Genomic DNA, 12,734 nt, shown 5'->3' with positions numbered 1-12,734 from the left:
CGTTATGGCAGAATTTGGTAGCGCCGAAAAGGATGTAGAACTGGACACTGAAGTCGAGCTGGGAAGCATATTCGAGGCTGCAAAGGGGAAAGTTCTATCTGTGAATTTACACGCCGAAGACGAAGATCGGAATAAAGGTGGAGGTATTAGGCTGTTTGGTCAAGTGTTTGAGGTGACGGGCTCGTCACTGAGAAACTCGTCTATAGATCACGAAGCCCCACTCATCGAGTCAGGACAAAAAAAGCGTTGGCTAGGTAAACGACGTGTCATTGGCGGTTTTACGGCAATGAACTGTCTACAACGGGTGCATGTCAAGGCCATGGAAACAGGAATAGAATTTGAGAGGGAAACGGCATCAAAAGGACGTACGATTGAGATAATAGCCGCCGCAGTACCCTTTAACTGGTCTAACTGTGACAAGGAGGGAATCAAACGACAATTAGGGCAATTGGAAAACCATACCGAGGTCCACAAATTGCTTTCTGTCCTTTCTGATATGGCACTTGGAGCAGGATGGAACTCTGCAGTAGGCCTAAACATGACGAGAAGAAAAGTAATAGAGGAAATTCCCGTACGGGTTGGGAGCAACTATAATGGTGGCTTAAATCCGGGTCGATTTGTTCTTCGGGGCTGGGCAGATATTCAACACTTGCTCTTTCGTGCGCTTGCCGGTTCCGAAAATGTTAGGGTGTTCATAGAACCGGACCTCCTACGCCTACCTCCTCAGCGAGCTGAACGGCAGATGGAGCGGTTGCCGGTCCGGCAGGGCAGAGTAGGAAACACGCAGATCGAATTTGGTTTGCCTTCTCAATACTTGCAGTTTAAGAGCGTGGAATGGCATGGTAGCGTATCAGTCAGTGCCGGATCCATTTCTGAACTCGTGCATATGTACATTACTGATCGAGGAGAATGCGCCATGGGTCACTTCGTGTGTTCGTGTCGGCTAACGTTTGAGAACGAAACGTATCAAATCATCCAAGGATGGGCACCCAAAGTGAAAGAGACTGAATTTCGTATGATTCGGACGGTAAACTTGACACGATTTGCTCGCGAATTTTTGGAAGAAGCAAAAGACACGATGGTCTACATGTCTCTCTACAAGACTTTGCCGGTTAAGAGCCTACGAGTCAGTGGATCGCGGCCTCAAATTTTCTCATTGGATGCTGCTGACGAAGCATCAAGTATCAAGAGTTTCCCAGTACTCCCCCTAGACAGAAGCTTGTCTCCGAAGATCGGGATGGGATATGGGGTGCGGAAGACAGCACGAGCGGCGATAAATGTGTGGTTCATTGCCTCTGCCGCCGGCTACGCCATGCTTTTGATGTTTTTTCTTTTAGTTTGCCTCTTTCTTAGAAACGAACTAGACATCGACGTCGTCACTTCGTTGGTGCGCACACAGAACGAGCTCCTCCAAGCGCCCATAGATTGCAAGTTGGCAAGCCGACGCCCTCTGGAAATCGGAATATTTCAGCCAGAATGGTCGAACGGGGAACTCCACCTAGGAACACTTGGGGAAAATGACAAGCCTGTCCAAGCACCTGACTTAAGCTTGGTTCACTCGATGCCACGCTTAAGGAGGGGGCAATCTAAGTCTGTTTATACGGTCTAGCTAGTTTCGCCATCCTCATCTCAATGCGTCTTGTAAATATATGTGAATAGTGCACATGGTGTGGTAAGTATGGCGATTCCCCTTGCATCGAAGATACGAAAACGTGCCCCGTAGCAGCACAAGTGCGACAACGGATGGCCATTCCGCACCGCATTAGATCACTGTTCAACTTTCGTGTTTTGGACAACACCAAACTTGAACAACTGACCACTACTTATTTCATGAGAGCGGGGAAGGCGCTACTGCAGTAAACAGTATTATGGTCAGACCGTAACTGAACAAACCTGTTGGAAAATTGGACTTGGGGCTCTTTGTATCGCCCAAAGGTGCTACAGTACGAAGGTACACGAATTGGCCCTTGGCACAAAACTCGTGCTGGCAATTCAGAAGCATTGCTGAAGGCATGGTTGTTTCACGCATCATCGGCGCTCCAAACCCGCTCCCTTCCTCGGCACGTTTCGCCGCGCACCACAAGTGTCCCGACGCGCTCCTCCCCGTCTGCAGCGCGTCTCTCTCAATCTTGCACGCGGCCGCAACTGCGCCTCTCACGCGGCCTCGTGCGGGCCGTGGGCCACTCGCGCCCGAGCAAGAAGGTGGCCGCCGTGAAGGGGGCTGCGGCGCGCGGGGCCCTCACTGAAGGCAACTCTGCCGACGAGGTGGGCATTGGGCACAGAGCTGGACGAGCCCAGGGGCATGACCCGCGCGATACGGTGCGGCGGAGGGGGCGTACACCGCATCCGTGGCGCCGGCGAGCGGGCCGGTGGAAATTATGAAACATTTCCAAGTCGGCGCGCGAGGGAGACTGCGACATCGGCTGGAAACAAAGTCACTGCAGGGTGGCGTGGGGGCGCGGCTACGCGACGCGGGGAGCTGCTAACGCCGCAGCACCAGGAGTTTTTGGGGATGGAGGAACTATGGTCGGGGCTGGACTTTTCCTGCTCTGGCATGCTCAAGCTCGGCGCAAAGGCGGGGCGCCCGAACGCGCATGATCGTGTGTACCTGTTCGGAGCAGAGGGGGAGCTGGTGACAGAATGGGTGGTGACCTGGCCTTTGTCAGCATGAGTGCTGTTGAAGAAGTGCCGATGGCGCAGATTCCGGCTGGCGATGGAGGTAATTCAGGTGCTCGACGGAAATGAGGTACGCCCAGTGAAGGACGCCGGGAGGTCGCGTTTAACATGACTGCTTAGCACAAACAGTTCAGCAGCTCGTACCGATTTCGGGTACTATGAGTGATGCTATTCATGAGAGTCCGTATGCTCACAGACACAGCTAGTCTACCCCTAACTTGTACCACATGGACGTAGCACCGAGAGGGGGAGGTGATGGGAGGGAGGCGCGGAGGGATAAGAGTTTATGTTAGGGGCTCATTTGTGGAGTGTGTCTGCAGCCTTGGGCGAAAAAGAGGGATTGTGGCCATCCGCACATACAGTAGAGGGAGGTAACGGTGCGGGTGCCATCTCGTCTGGGGGGCTGACTGGGTTTACCTCCTGGGGCGGAGTGAGGACGGGTGGCGACTCTTGAGGCGGGGCCAGGTCGTCAAGAGGAGTGCGAGAGGAGGGCGGTGCGTGGCCGCGAGAGGGTGCACAAACGCAGTAGGAGCGTGCTGTTGGATGTCATTGGAGGCGGCGTCTGTAGCGGCGGCGCCTGTAGCGGCGGCGTCAACGGTGGCGGCCAGAGCAGAATTGGCGAGTGTCCGGGCGGTGCTTGCAGCGAAGCAGGCAGCGAGGGGAGCGTTTGGTAGAATGGCGCCAACCTGAGGCATGAGAACCAAAGTTGCGATTGGGCGAACTGAAGAAGTCAATACGGTCCACAGTGTGCAGTGTGTTTCGGGTGAATGGGAAAGGCTTGAGATGCATTTTGGCAGTCCAAGATGAGGGGGTGTGTCCTCATGAAGCAGCGGAACATTGGATCGAGATTCGATACGAGTTTGAAAACTCGCTGCAATCCTTTACCCCCATGAGTGCAGAAAGGCATAGTTGCGCCTAAGCAAGTTGTAAATAAAGTCGTGGGCAGGCGCCCACTACAGTGTACCGTATCTACAACGTGCTTCTTCGGCTTCATTGTTGACATTTTATATTTTCACGCACCACCCAGATGGGCATGACGAGACATGACATGCGATGAGATCTACAGTACTCCCAGTTCTTTTTAGGGTCATTCTGAGATTGGGAGGGGGACAAGGTCAAAATCTTTCGGTGTCAGGGGGGGACACATGATATTGTACAGTATCGATACAGTGCCCCTCCTTCGTGCCAAGCAGGCCGCTGCTTGGCACGAAGGAGGGGCACGAAGGAGGAGGGGAACGGAAAGGAGGAGGGGAACGGCAGCGAAACAATGTCTCGAGATAAACCAATTCCTAATGGCGTCACAAGTCTCGATCGGGGCCGCTCTGCAACTTCTTACTTCGTATGTCACATTGCCATAGCGAACTGTGCCTTTTGCAATGCGCTTGCGCTCTTCTTCTCGCAAGACATCCATGTGCGCCCCTTGCAATGCTCGATGTGCTTTTCACCCAACACGCGCTCCTATTCCCTGCCACAGCTCTCAACCGACATCTTTCCTCTCTCCGTTCTCCCGACGACTTTCTCTCCTCGCAAACCCTATTCGCGGTCTTACAAAGGCGTCTTCTTCGGCACCCCCGGCAACCTCGGAAACGCCCGTGGCGTTGCCTTCACCTTTCTTACGGCCACAATACACTTCTTCCTTCCGTCAACCTCTTCCGCCTCTTCCCCCTGCCCCTGCATCCACTTCTACGGCCACGCCTCGCGCACACTTTCTAGCTTCCCGCCCAGCCTTCTGACGGCCTCCTTCGCGGCGGCGATCTCCTCAGCGCCCGCGCCCACGCTCTTCTGCGCGAATAACACGCCCCCCACCTTTGCCAGCAGCACGCACAGTTCGCAGCAACCACGCATTTCCGCCAACGACCGTGCCACGACCGCGTCATACCGCCCCCGATGCATCTTACTCTGCCCGACCTCTTCTGCCCTCCGCCACACGGACGTGACGTTGCCCAGGGCCAGCTCGCGTCCCACGATGTCGTGGAAGCGCGTCTTCTTGCGCGCGGCCTCGAGCAGCGTGACGTCCCACTGCGGCCTCGCGATGGCCAGGACGAGGCCCGGGAACCCCGCGCCCGTGCCGACATCGACGACGCGTAGCCCGGTAGCCGCGGCCGCGGCCGCGGCCTCCGCGTCCAGCGCCGGCAGCAGGCAAAGCCCGTCCATGACGTGCTTAAGCAGCACGGCGTCGCGCGTGCGGATCGCCGTGAGGTTGTACCGCTTGCTCTCGCTGAGCAGCAGATCCGTGAGCCGCACGAGGGTGTTGAGCCGCGCCACGTCCAGGCCCTGCGCGTGGGCGGCGCGGCGCGGCACCGCGTGCGTGGTGGTGATGTTTTGCTGCGTCGCGCAGCCGCGCAGCGCCACGCGCCGCAGCGGCCGCGGCCCGGCATGCGGATGGCAGCACGTGACGCGCGCACCGAGTCGGCGGCGAGACGGCGAAAGCGATGCGGCAGGCGGTGAGCCACGGAGCCATGCAGACGGAGCTGTCGGAGGCCGACTGAGGGATGGGCTAAACTGGGCGACCGATGGATTCTGGTAAGGGGGTGAGGAAGGTCGCCTACTTTTCTTTTAATGGAAACGGAGTACCGTTAGAGTACAGATGAGTGTTTTCGATTAACACCGAGTCGACGGTGGCCACAGGTGCCGGAGACTCGCCCGCAACTCTGCAGTCCCGCGCCGTCCTCATCTTTCTCTGTCTTCCTCCCCGGCCGAAGGAGGAAGCCATCGCGGCGATGACGAATGCACTACTGTACACGTGTTACTGTTGTCCAATATAATTATAATAATTACACCCAAAACAATTACACCAAAAATGTGTTACATTACGCCGCCTATCCATGTGGTACTGTACCTCCCCCGCCACTGCCCTCGCCTCCCATCCCGCCCCCGCCTTCTTCGGTGAGAAGGCGGCGAGGGTGAGTGAGAACTTCTCACTCACCCTCGTCCCGCGTACTGCCGTCTGATCTGTCCCGCTGCAACGCCGCAAGTTGGGCTACCGCCTCCGCGTTTTTGTCTTCCTCGACCGCCATCTCGTACAACTGTATCGCCCGATCCGTATCGCGGGCCACCCCGTCCGCCCCCGTCCCGCATCATGTTTCCAAGACACACCATTGACTTGCTCTGCTTCCGTTCCTTGGTGTCCATCTCAAACAGCTCCACCGCACGCACCGAATTGCGCTCCACCCCTTCCGCTCCGTCCCTCAACGTCATCGCAAGATTACAAGTCGCGTTACCGGAATTTCCTTTCGCCATTGCGCGATCATACAATGCCACAGCGCGCACCGCGTCACGCTCTACTCCTTCGGCACCTTCTTCGAGCAAAACACCGAGGTTCACCATGGCATTGACGTCCTCACCCTTCTCGATAGCGCGCTCGTACAGCTCCATAGATCGCACCGCATCACGCTCTACTCCTTCGGCACCTTCTTCGAGCAAAACACCGAGCAACACCATCGCACTGACGTCGTCACCCTTCTCGATAGCGTGCTCATACAGCTCCAAAGATCGCACCGCGTTACGCTCTACTCCTTCGGCACCTTGTTTCAGCAAAATGGCGAGGTTCACCATCGCCGTACAGCTTTCGTGCTCTTCGACCGCAGTTTCGTATAGAAGTTTCGCTTGTCGAGCATCACGACCCACCCCTCGTGCCCCTCGCGCGAAAAGAAGTCCAAGGCGAATCATGGCTTTTGCGCTTGAATTCGCACCCTGACTTCCTGCATTTTGTCTCTCCCACGCACTAGTAAACCGAGGAGCCCCCTGTCCGGCAGTACCCAGCACAATCCAAATTCTTTCTCTTGAAAACAACGTCGCGTATTCGCTCATCATGCGTTCCAGCAAAGCCTTGCCAACAAGATTATACGTCATAATGTCACACTCGGTCACCTCTCCTTCAGAGAAAAAGGCCTCCTTTCCAACACCATCGCCTTTCGCTTCCCCCGACTTCACATCCCCGCCATTTCTAACGCCCAAGTCCGAAAACTTGGCAAGATTGTCCAACTGAATCCATTTCTGGGAACACACAATCGCTTTTCGTATCCATGCATGATATTTTCGAACGCTTCTGGCCGCGTCCAAGTCAATCGCATCATCGAGCGCTTGTACGAACAAATCCACGATCATTCCATCAAAACTCTGCTCCAACGCTAGCTTCGCAAACAAATCAAACAGCTGCTCAAACCCATCGTCACCGCTTGTTGACGTAGATGTCAAGCTTGTATGCAACTTGGTATGAAAGAACGCTTTGATCATTTGCGCCGCTTGTCTTGAGTTCGATGTCCTCCTCGCATACATCATTGTCAACCCCGAATCAGACAGAATTCTCACACATCTGCACAGGGCGCCAATGTCATTCCTCTCCAATTTCGCTATCTTGAGCAGAAAAATGGCCCTCCCGAAATTTTCATGTCCTCTGCCAATCAGATTCTCCGCCTTACGAATCAAGTCCTTGGGGTCTTCAGTCTGGTTCGACATCGCCGTGCCACTTTCCACAACCCTCGTGCCTCGTGCCTTCTGTAAGTAGTGCTTCTCTCACAATGAGACACCCATCACGGATCGACTCACGCTTTGCTTCTGCATACCCGACAGAGCATCTCCTTCCCACGACATGGTCAACACCGATAGTCAGGTCCTTGTTATTCACAACAAGAGACCCAGGCTGCCGTGTCACGGCAAACTCTGTACAAGGGGGTAGCCCCACAAGTTGAACAAATCAAAGATTTTAAAAACATAATATCTTTTAGACGTCCGTTTTGAACAAGATTTGAATTTTCTTGAAGCGTGGCGACATATTGTCAAGCCTCAAAACCGGTATGGAGAAACAATGGTCTCAATGCGAAAAGAAGCGAATGTGAATGAACAACAAGTTGCCAGTTCTGAGGCCCCCCTAATCTGAACAGCCAATTTATTGGCTACTGCAAAAAACATGCAAATTTTTATTTTGAATTTCGATCCCCACTGCGGCAACAGTTAACCTATCAACTGATTCACAGCCTCCACACAACGGCGATTGTTTCTTTCTGTTGTCCGACGTTTCGCCACCATGCGGCGCTCCAACATCGGCCGTGGCAGCATGCCTTCCACTCCATAAACAAGAACCCGGAAATTCATTGCTTTGCGTTCCAAACGTAGTCGCTCTCGCCTTAATCTTTCACAAGCGATGGCTTCGCGCTCTGCTTTGTCGGCCTCCTTTCTTGCTAGTTCTGCCTTTCTGGCTTTGTCCACCGCATCCTTTGCCTTGGCTTTTTTTAAAGCGTCTTCAGACGTGAGACATAAGCCAAATGTAGTATCCAGGAACCCGTTCTTTAACACCACAGGCTGCAAACCGATATTCTTCCTCCGCTTCTCCCGCTTATCTTCCAATATTTTCTCAATATCAACTGAAGAGATCAATTCATTTAAGTGGGAAAAAGACCTTGGCCGCGGCACACTGAAGACGTGCGAGAGGTTGGCAGGGTATATACCTGCCTTCGCGAAACCAGAGGCAATGGTGCTTCTCGTAAAAGTCATGCTGTATGCCTGTTTTACAAGCATCAGAAAATCAAACCGGTCGTAGACATTGTCCTTCGTGTGACTTGATAGGCTCTCAACAAGATCTCGAAGCTTGTTTTTAAATACGGCGAACACAGAAACATCCAACAGTTGTGTAATACCGCTAGTGTGCGCCGGAAAAGCGTACACGATGACTCCAGCATCGTGAAAAAACTGCATTGTCCTGTACCTCATGTGGATCCTGTAACCGTCAAGCAATAAAAGTGTCTTGCCACTGCTCAATCTTATTTTGTTGTCATCCACAAACACACGCGCCTATTCATAAAAATTTTGAGAGTCCACGCCTGCAATGTCTTCACGACAAGTGATAACGCTACCGGTTGGGAGACAATCTGCAATTGTCTCCACTCGCTCTCCTGCTGCAGACTTTGTCACACGATAATTAAGCGACTTGCCTTTTACGACAAACAAAGGCCTTCCAACGCAACCACTCGCAAAAACTACTACAGGCATAATTGTTAACCTTTCAATGTTTTGGAACTCAGGAGAACGCTGAAGAGAGCACCCTAGTTTAGAAGATTTTGTTACGTATGCCTTCTTGTGGCTGGATTTCAAACTATCACGGTTGGGGATATGCCAGTCTCGTCAAGATTGGCAATATGATATTAATCCATCCTGTTGTCTGCGATGAGCTTGTGCACCTCAATTAAATGGGATGTGAGGACATCTGCGCTGCCTGCCCTCCAGCGCAACTCCTCCTCCTTCGAACAGCATCTGAGGCGGATGCGATCGCTATGGAGAGCACAAAAATTGCGGAAGATTTTTTTTCTAGGTCTGTTGTTTACGAAGGGTGGTTTTGCTCGGTGATCTGCAGGAAACGACGCGACGAGAATCTCGACTGCATCACCGATATACTCATTGCTGAGAGGAAAGCCTGTAGTGCAATGTGCCTGGCAGGCCGCGAACACAGTCCGACGGTCAAACAAAAAGAAGAAAAACAGCAACAGCAACAACCACTGCCGACGGCACGCGCTACGGAGCGTTAGAGACTCCCTTTCCCCTTGTGTGGGCTTGCGGCCGACGGTAGCTCGACTCCGACGGGAGGGTTAAGGAAAGATACCCGGCCCGGGAGGATAATGGTGGTAGAGACTTGTGAAGACTTGAGTGGTCGGCGAGTGCGGGTTGGGCTTTTGTACGAGAATGTAACCGCGGTTCGCTGGGTTGTAAGGCCAATGCTCGACGAGCGTCTTCAGCACCTTGCGTATAATTCAAGGTCTTCGACGGGGGCTTGTTCAGCACTACCCGACGGGATCGTGACCGTGTAGCAACGCTACTACCGACGTGTTACCCGATGGCAAAAAACACCCTCACCAGCGCGATCGTGATCGCGCTAGGCGGTTCCAACTCTGTCTTATACAGTAACACCTTCGACGGAGGCGTCGTTACAACAGCCTTCCGATGGAACTTGAAACAGTAGCAGCGTTACACAACGTGTTACCCGATGGCGAACACACCTACACCGGATCGGTCGCAACCGACTCCAATGGAACCAACACAATTAAGGGAAAATGGATGTAGAAATAGAAAAGGTAAAAGGATAAGGAAAACGAATGGGACCCACAGCAATAGAGGATGTCGTTAGCAGCGTAGAAGTGAAGCGCGTCGCGTGAACGGAAGCGGTCTTCGACGAAGGCGAGATCTAACTCCGGCAACTCGGGTTACCTTTACTGACTTGGTGGTCAGAGGGCTAAGGTATATATCGCCCCGCCGGAGTCACTACAGTAGCTCTCGGCGCTAGATCCTAGATCTAATCTAATGTCAGCAAAATTAATGCCAACTAATTAACTAAATAAAATTAAATAATTAAAAATTGAAACTGTGCAATTATTCACACGTGTGTCCCCCAACCCGGACTACTTTTCATACCCAAATATTTTCCTTTCTTTTCGCCCCCCTTTTCAGGTGCGTTTTGTACTACATATCCCCCTTCTGAGCGCTCTTGTACGCCGCTCCGCCATCGTATAATCTCCTCGCCGTTTCTCTCATAACCCTACACCGCCGTATCCGGCAATCGGTGAAAGTGCAAGAGCAAGACGAGCCCCATGTTTCCTTCATCCCCGAGCCACTCGAGCGGTGGCACCAAACGCAAGCGCTACGGCGTGGGCTTTTCTTCCACCTCCCACGACCCCCTAAGTCTTCCTTCCATCCCTCGATTACCCCCTGATTCCCAACATGCTAGCCCTGTTGGCCACATCGATTCCGATCCTAACGCTCCGTCCTCGCGTCGATACCCTGCTGCGTCGGAGCTCCACGATAAGGCCATGCGCCTTAATCCTGAGCTTTTTGCTTCCGCTAAATGGTTCTCTGTGACCGGTGTATGCGCCTTCGATGACACTGCTTACTCGTTCGCCGACGGCGCCGGTATGCTTCCAGGACAAATCCCCCTTCAAGCTATTCGGTCTTACGATTGGTTGGCTCGCATCGCCATTCCTCCCTCCATCCTGTGTCACACACCTCCTCGTGGTCGTGCGGTGTTATCGACCCGCTTCATGACCGCTGTGTGCGACAGGCTTGAGCTGCCATTGACGCAGGATCTCATCCCTGAGGAATTCGGTTGTGACACGTGGCAGTCTCGCACCGAGGGCGAGCGGTCTTACCTCGATAACATGCTGGCCTGGACCTCCGATAACCCTCCTCGTGAAGCTAACCGCCTTTGGTTCAACCAACGGACCGTCTCGGGCGACGCTATGATGTGGACCAACGCCATAATTCCGCCTAATTTCCGACTTATCAAGCGGGGTAACATCCCCTTCTTTCAGCACACAGTGCGCTTCGAACGCCGTATTCGGTCTGACACGGGTTATTTTGTGGCCTACCAGATGTTGGACGCGCGCGAAATCTCGAGGTCCCATTACGCGAATCGTTATCAACGCATTCCGTCGTGGTGGAGCCAATTTGAGGTCTGCCGAGGCTTCTAGGCCGAGCTCGCCCCGGTGTACACGTATTACGGAAGGTATTTACATGATCTTCGACATGGCCTTTGGGTAGTCTTCCTCACAGAGTGGTGTACCAAAGTGGCCTTGACCCTCCTGTGGGAGACCTACGACTGCTGGAGGTTGTGGTACTTGCCTCCCCAGCTCATCAGCCTCATGCGACGCCTCGATTATTCGGTTCCCCTGGGCGGTGCTGATGCAGACACCGAACTGCATTCTCTCCTCGATAAAATAGAGGAGGTCGATTGGGACTTGATACCGCGTCAGAATTCCTCTCGTTCCTTCGTCCGGCAACGCCCCTCCTTCTCCCCTGGTCGTGCTCATCGTGGTGCGGGGGACTACGCTTGGTTTAACCCGTGGGCGGGATCGCAATGTTCTAGCGACGAGGCGCGTCTGAGTCGGCAGTATGGGAGTCAGACGCCCGTTCCGGTTGAATTGCCCGTCTTCCTTGCAGATCCCCGCGAACGCGACCTCTGTCCCCGGGAGCCTTTGCGTTCTCGCCCTGTGTTACCGGTCTCACCGACTTCACTTCCTGTCGATCCGGCCGACCCCACTCTTCCCGTGAATGCTTCGATAAGGGCGACTAGTGTGAGGAGGTCAAATCCCCTTTGCAGTCCCATTCACCTCCAGTGGCCAGGTGTCAACCTCTATCAGAGACGAGAGAGGTCTCCTCGTCAGCTAGCCGGACTGACAGTCTGTCCGTGCGCGCAGCCTCAGAAAGGAAGGGAAATTCTTCGTCCCTTACCCCCTCGGCTCCTCCTGCACCGTCTCCCCCTGTGCACATCCCAGCTCGTCCCCCTTCTCCTGCGGCTGTTCCAGTTGCCGCCCCCTTGTCACCAATCGTCGACGCAGTCCAATCGACCAGGGGAGGTTCGACCTCCCCGTCCTCTGCAGATGTCATCAAAAAGAACGACGGCGCCTCCAGCGTCTATGGCACGTTGCTCCGTGCTCATGGAATAAACGAGGGGGCTCCTCGAGGAGCGTCCCTTGTTGACCTGCGCTTACTGGCACAACTTGTCGCCTCACTTCCAAAGAAAAAAATCCTTGGGTCAATCGTCCCATTGACCCATTGCCGATGGTAGCGCCCTGCCGATCCATGTTCGGATCATTGTCCTCAGAGAGTGTCGTCTCATCGTCGACACTTCCCTTCGTTCCACCGAAAATAAATTGCATTTCCTTCTCCTATCAACTTCCTCCTCTTGTTACATTTTTCCCCTCTTTTTCCAACACGTACGTCATCCTTCTCCTCATTTTCCTTTTCCTCCTCTTTTTCTGCGTACCGTCAATGCAGTCGCTTCTCCCCTCAATCCCTCTTTCCTTCTCTTTTCCTCGTTACCGTCTTCCTTCTCTTTTCCTTTTTTTCATGCACCTCTGCTACTGCAGTTGCACATCCTCTATCACCTCCAAGCAGGCCGTTCTCCTTCATAATCCTCAAGCTTTCTCGATGTCTGTATCGACCCCTCATCGAGAAAATATACTAGTTCCTCGATAGTGGTTCCCCCTTCTGGGGCACCAGACCGTTAATCGATCTCGAACGGTCCCGGTCCAAATGTCATTGACATGCGTACACCACATCGTGTAGAATGCCTC

At 53.7% G+C, this 12,734-nt stretch overlaps 1 protein-coding gene across 1 annotated transcript; it reads left to right on the top strand.

The window, feature by feature from the left end:
* The first annotated feature begins 3,943 nt into the window (after positions 1-3,943).
* CHC_T00000971001 (hypothetical protein) lies at positions 3,944-5,203 on the top strand. Its single transcript, XM_005718202.1, has one exon. It carries the CDS (start codon positions 3,944-3,946, stop codon positions 5,201-5,203), a length of 1,260 nt encoding a protein of 419 aa, XP_005718259.1.
* The last annotated feature ends 7,531 nt before the right edge of the window (positions 5,204-12,734 follow it).

The sequence above is a fragment of the Chondrus crispus genome, genomic scaffold (assembly GCF_000350225.1).
Source record: "Chondrus crispus Stackhouse genomic scaffold, scaffold_381, whole genome shotgun sequence".
In the NCBI taxonomy this organism is placed as follows: domain Eukaryota; phylum Rhodophyta; class Florideophyceae; order Gigartinales; family Gigartinaceae; genus Chondrus; species Chondrus crispus.
This window is presented reverse-complemented; position numbering and strand designations above follow the sequence as displayed.

Coding starts and splice junctions, on each gene's coding strand:
- CHC_T00000971001 (XM_005718202.1), top strand. CDS start 3,944: ATGTCTCGAGATAAACCAATTCCTAATGGCGTCACAAGTCTCGATCGG.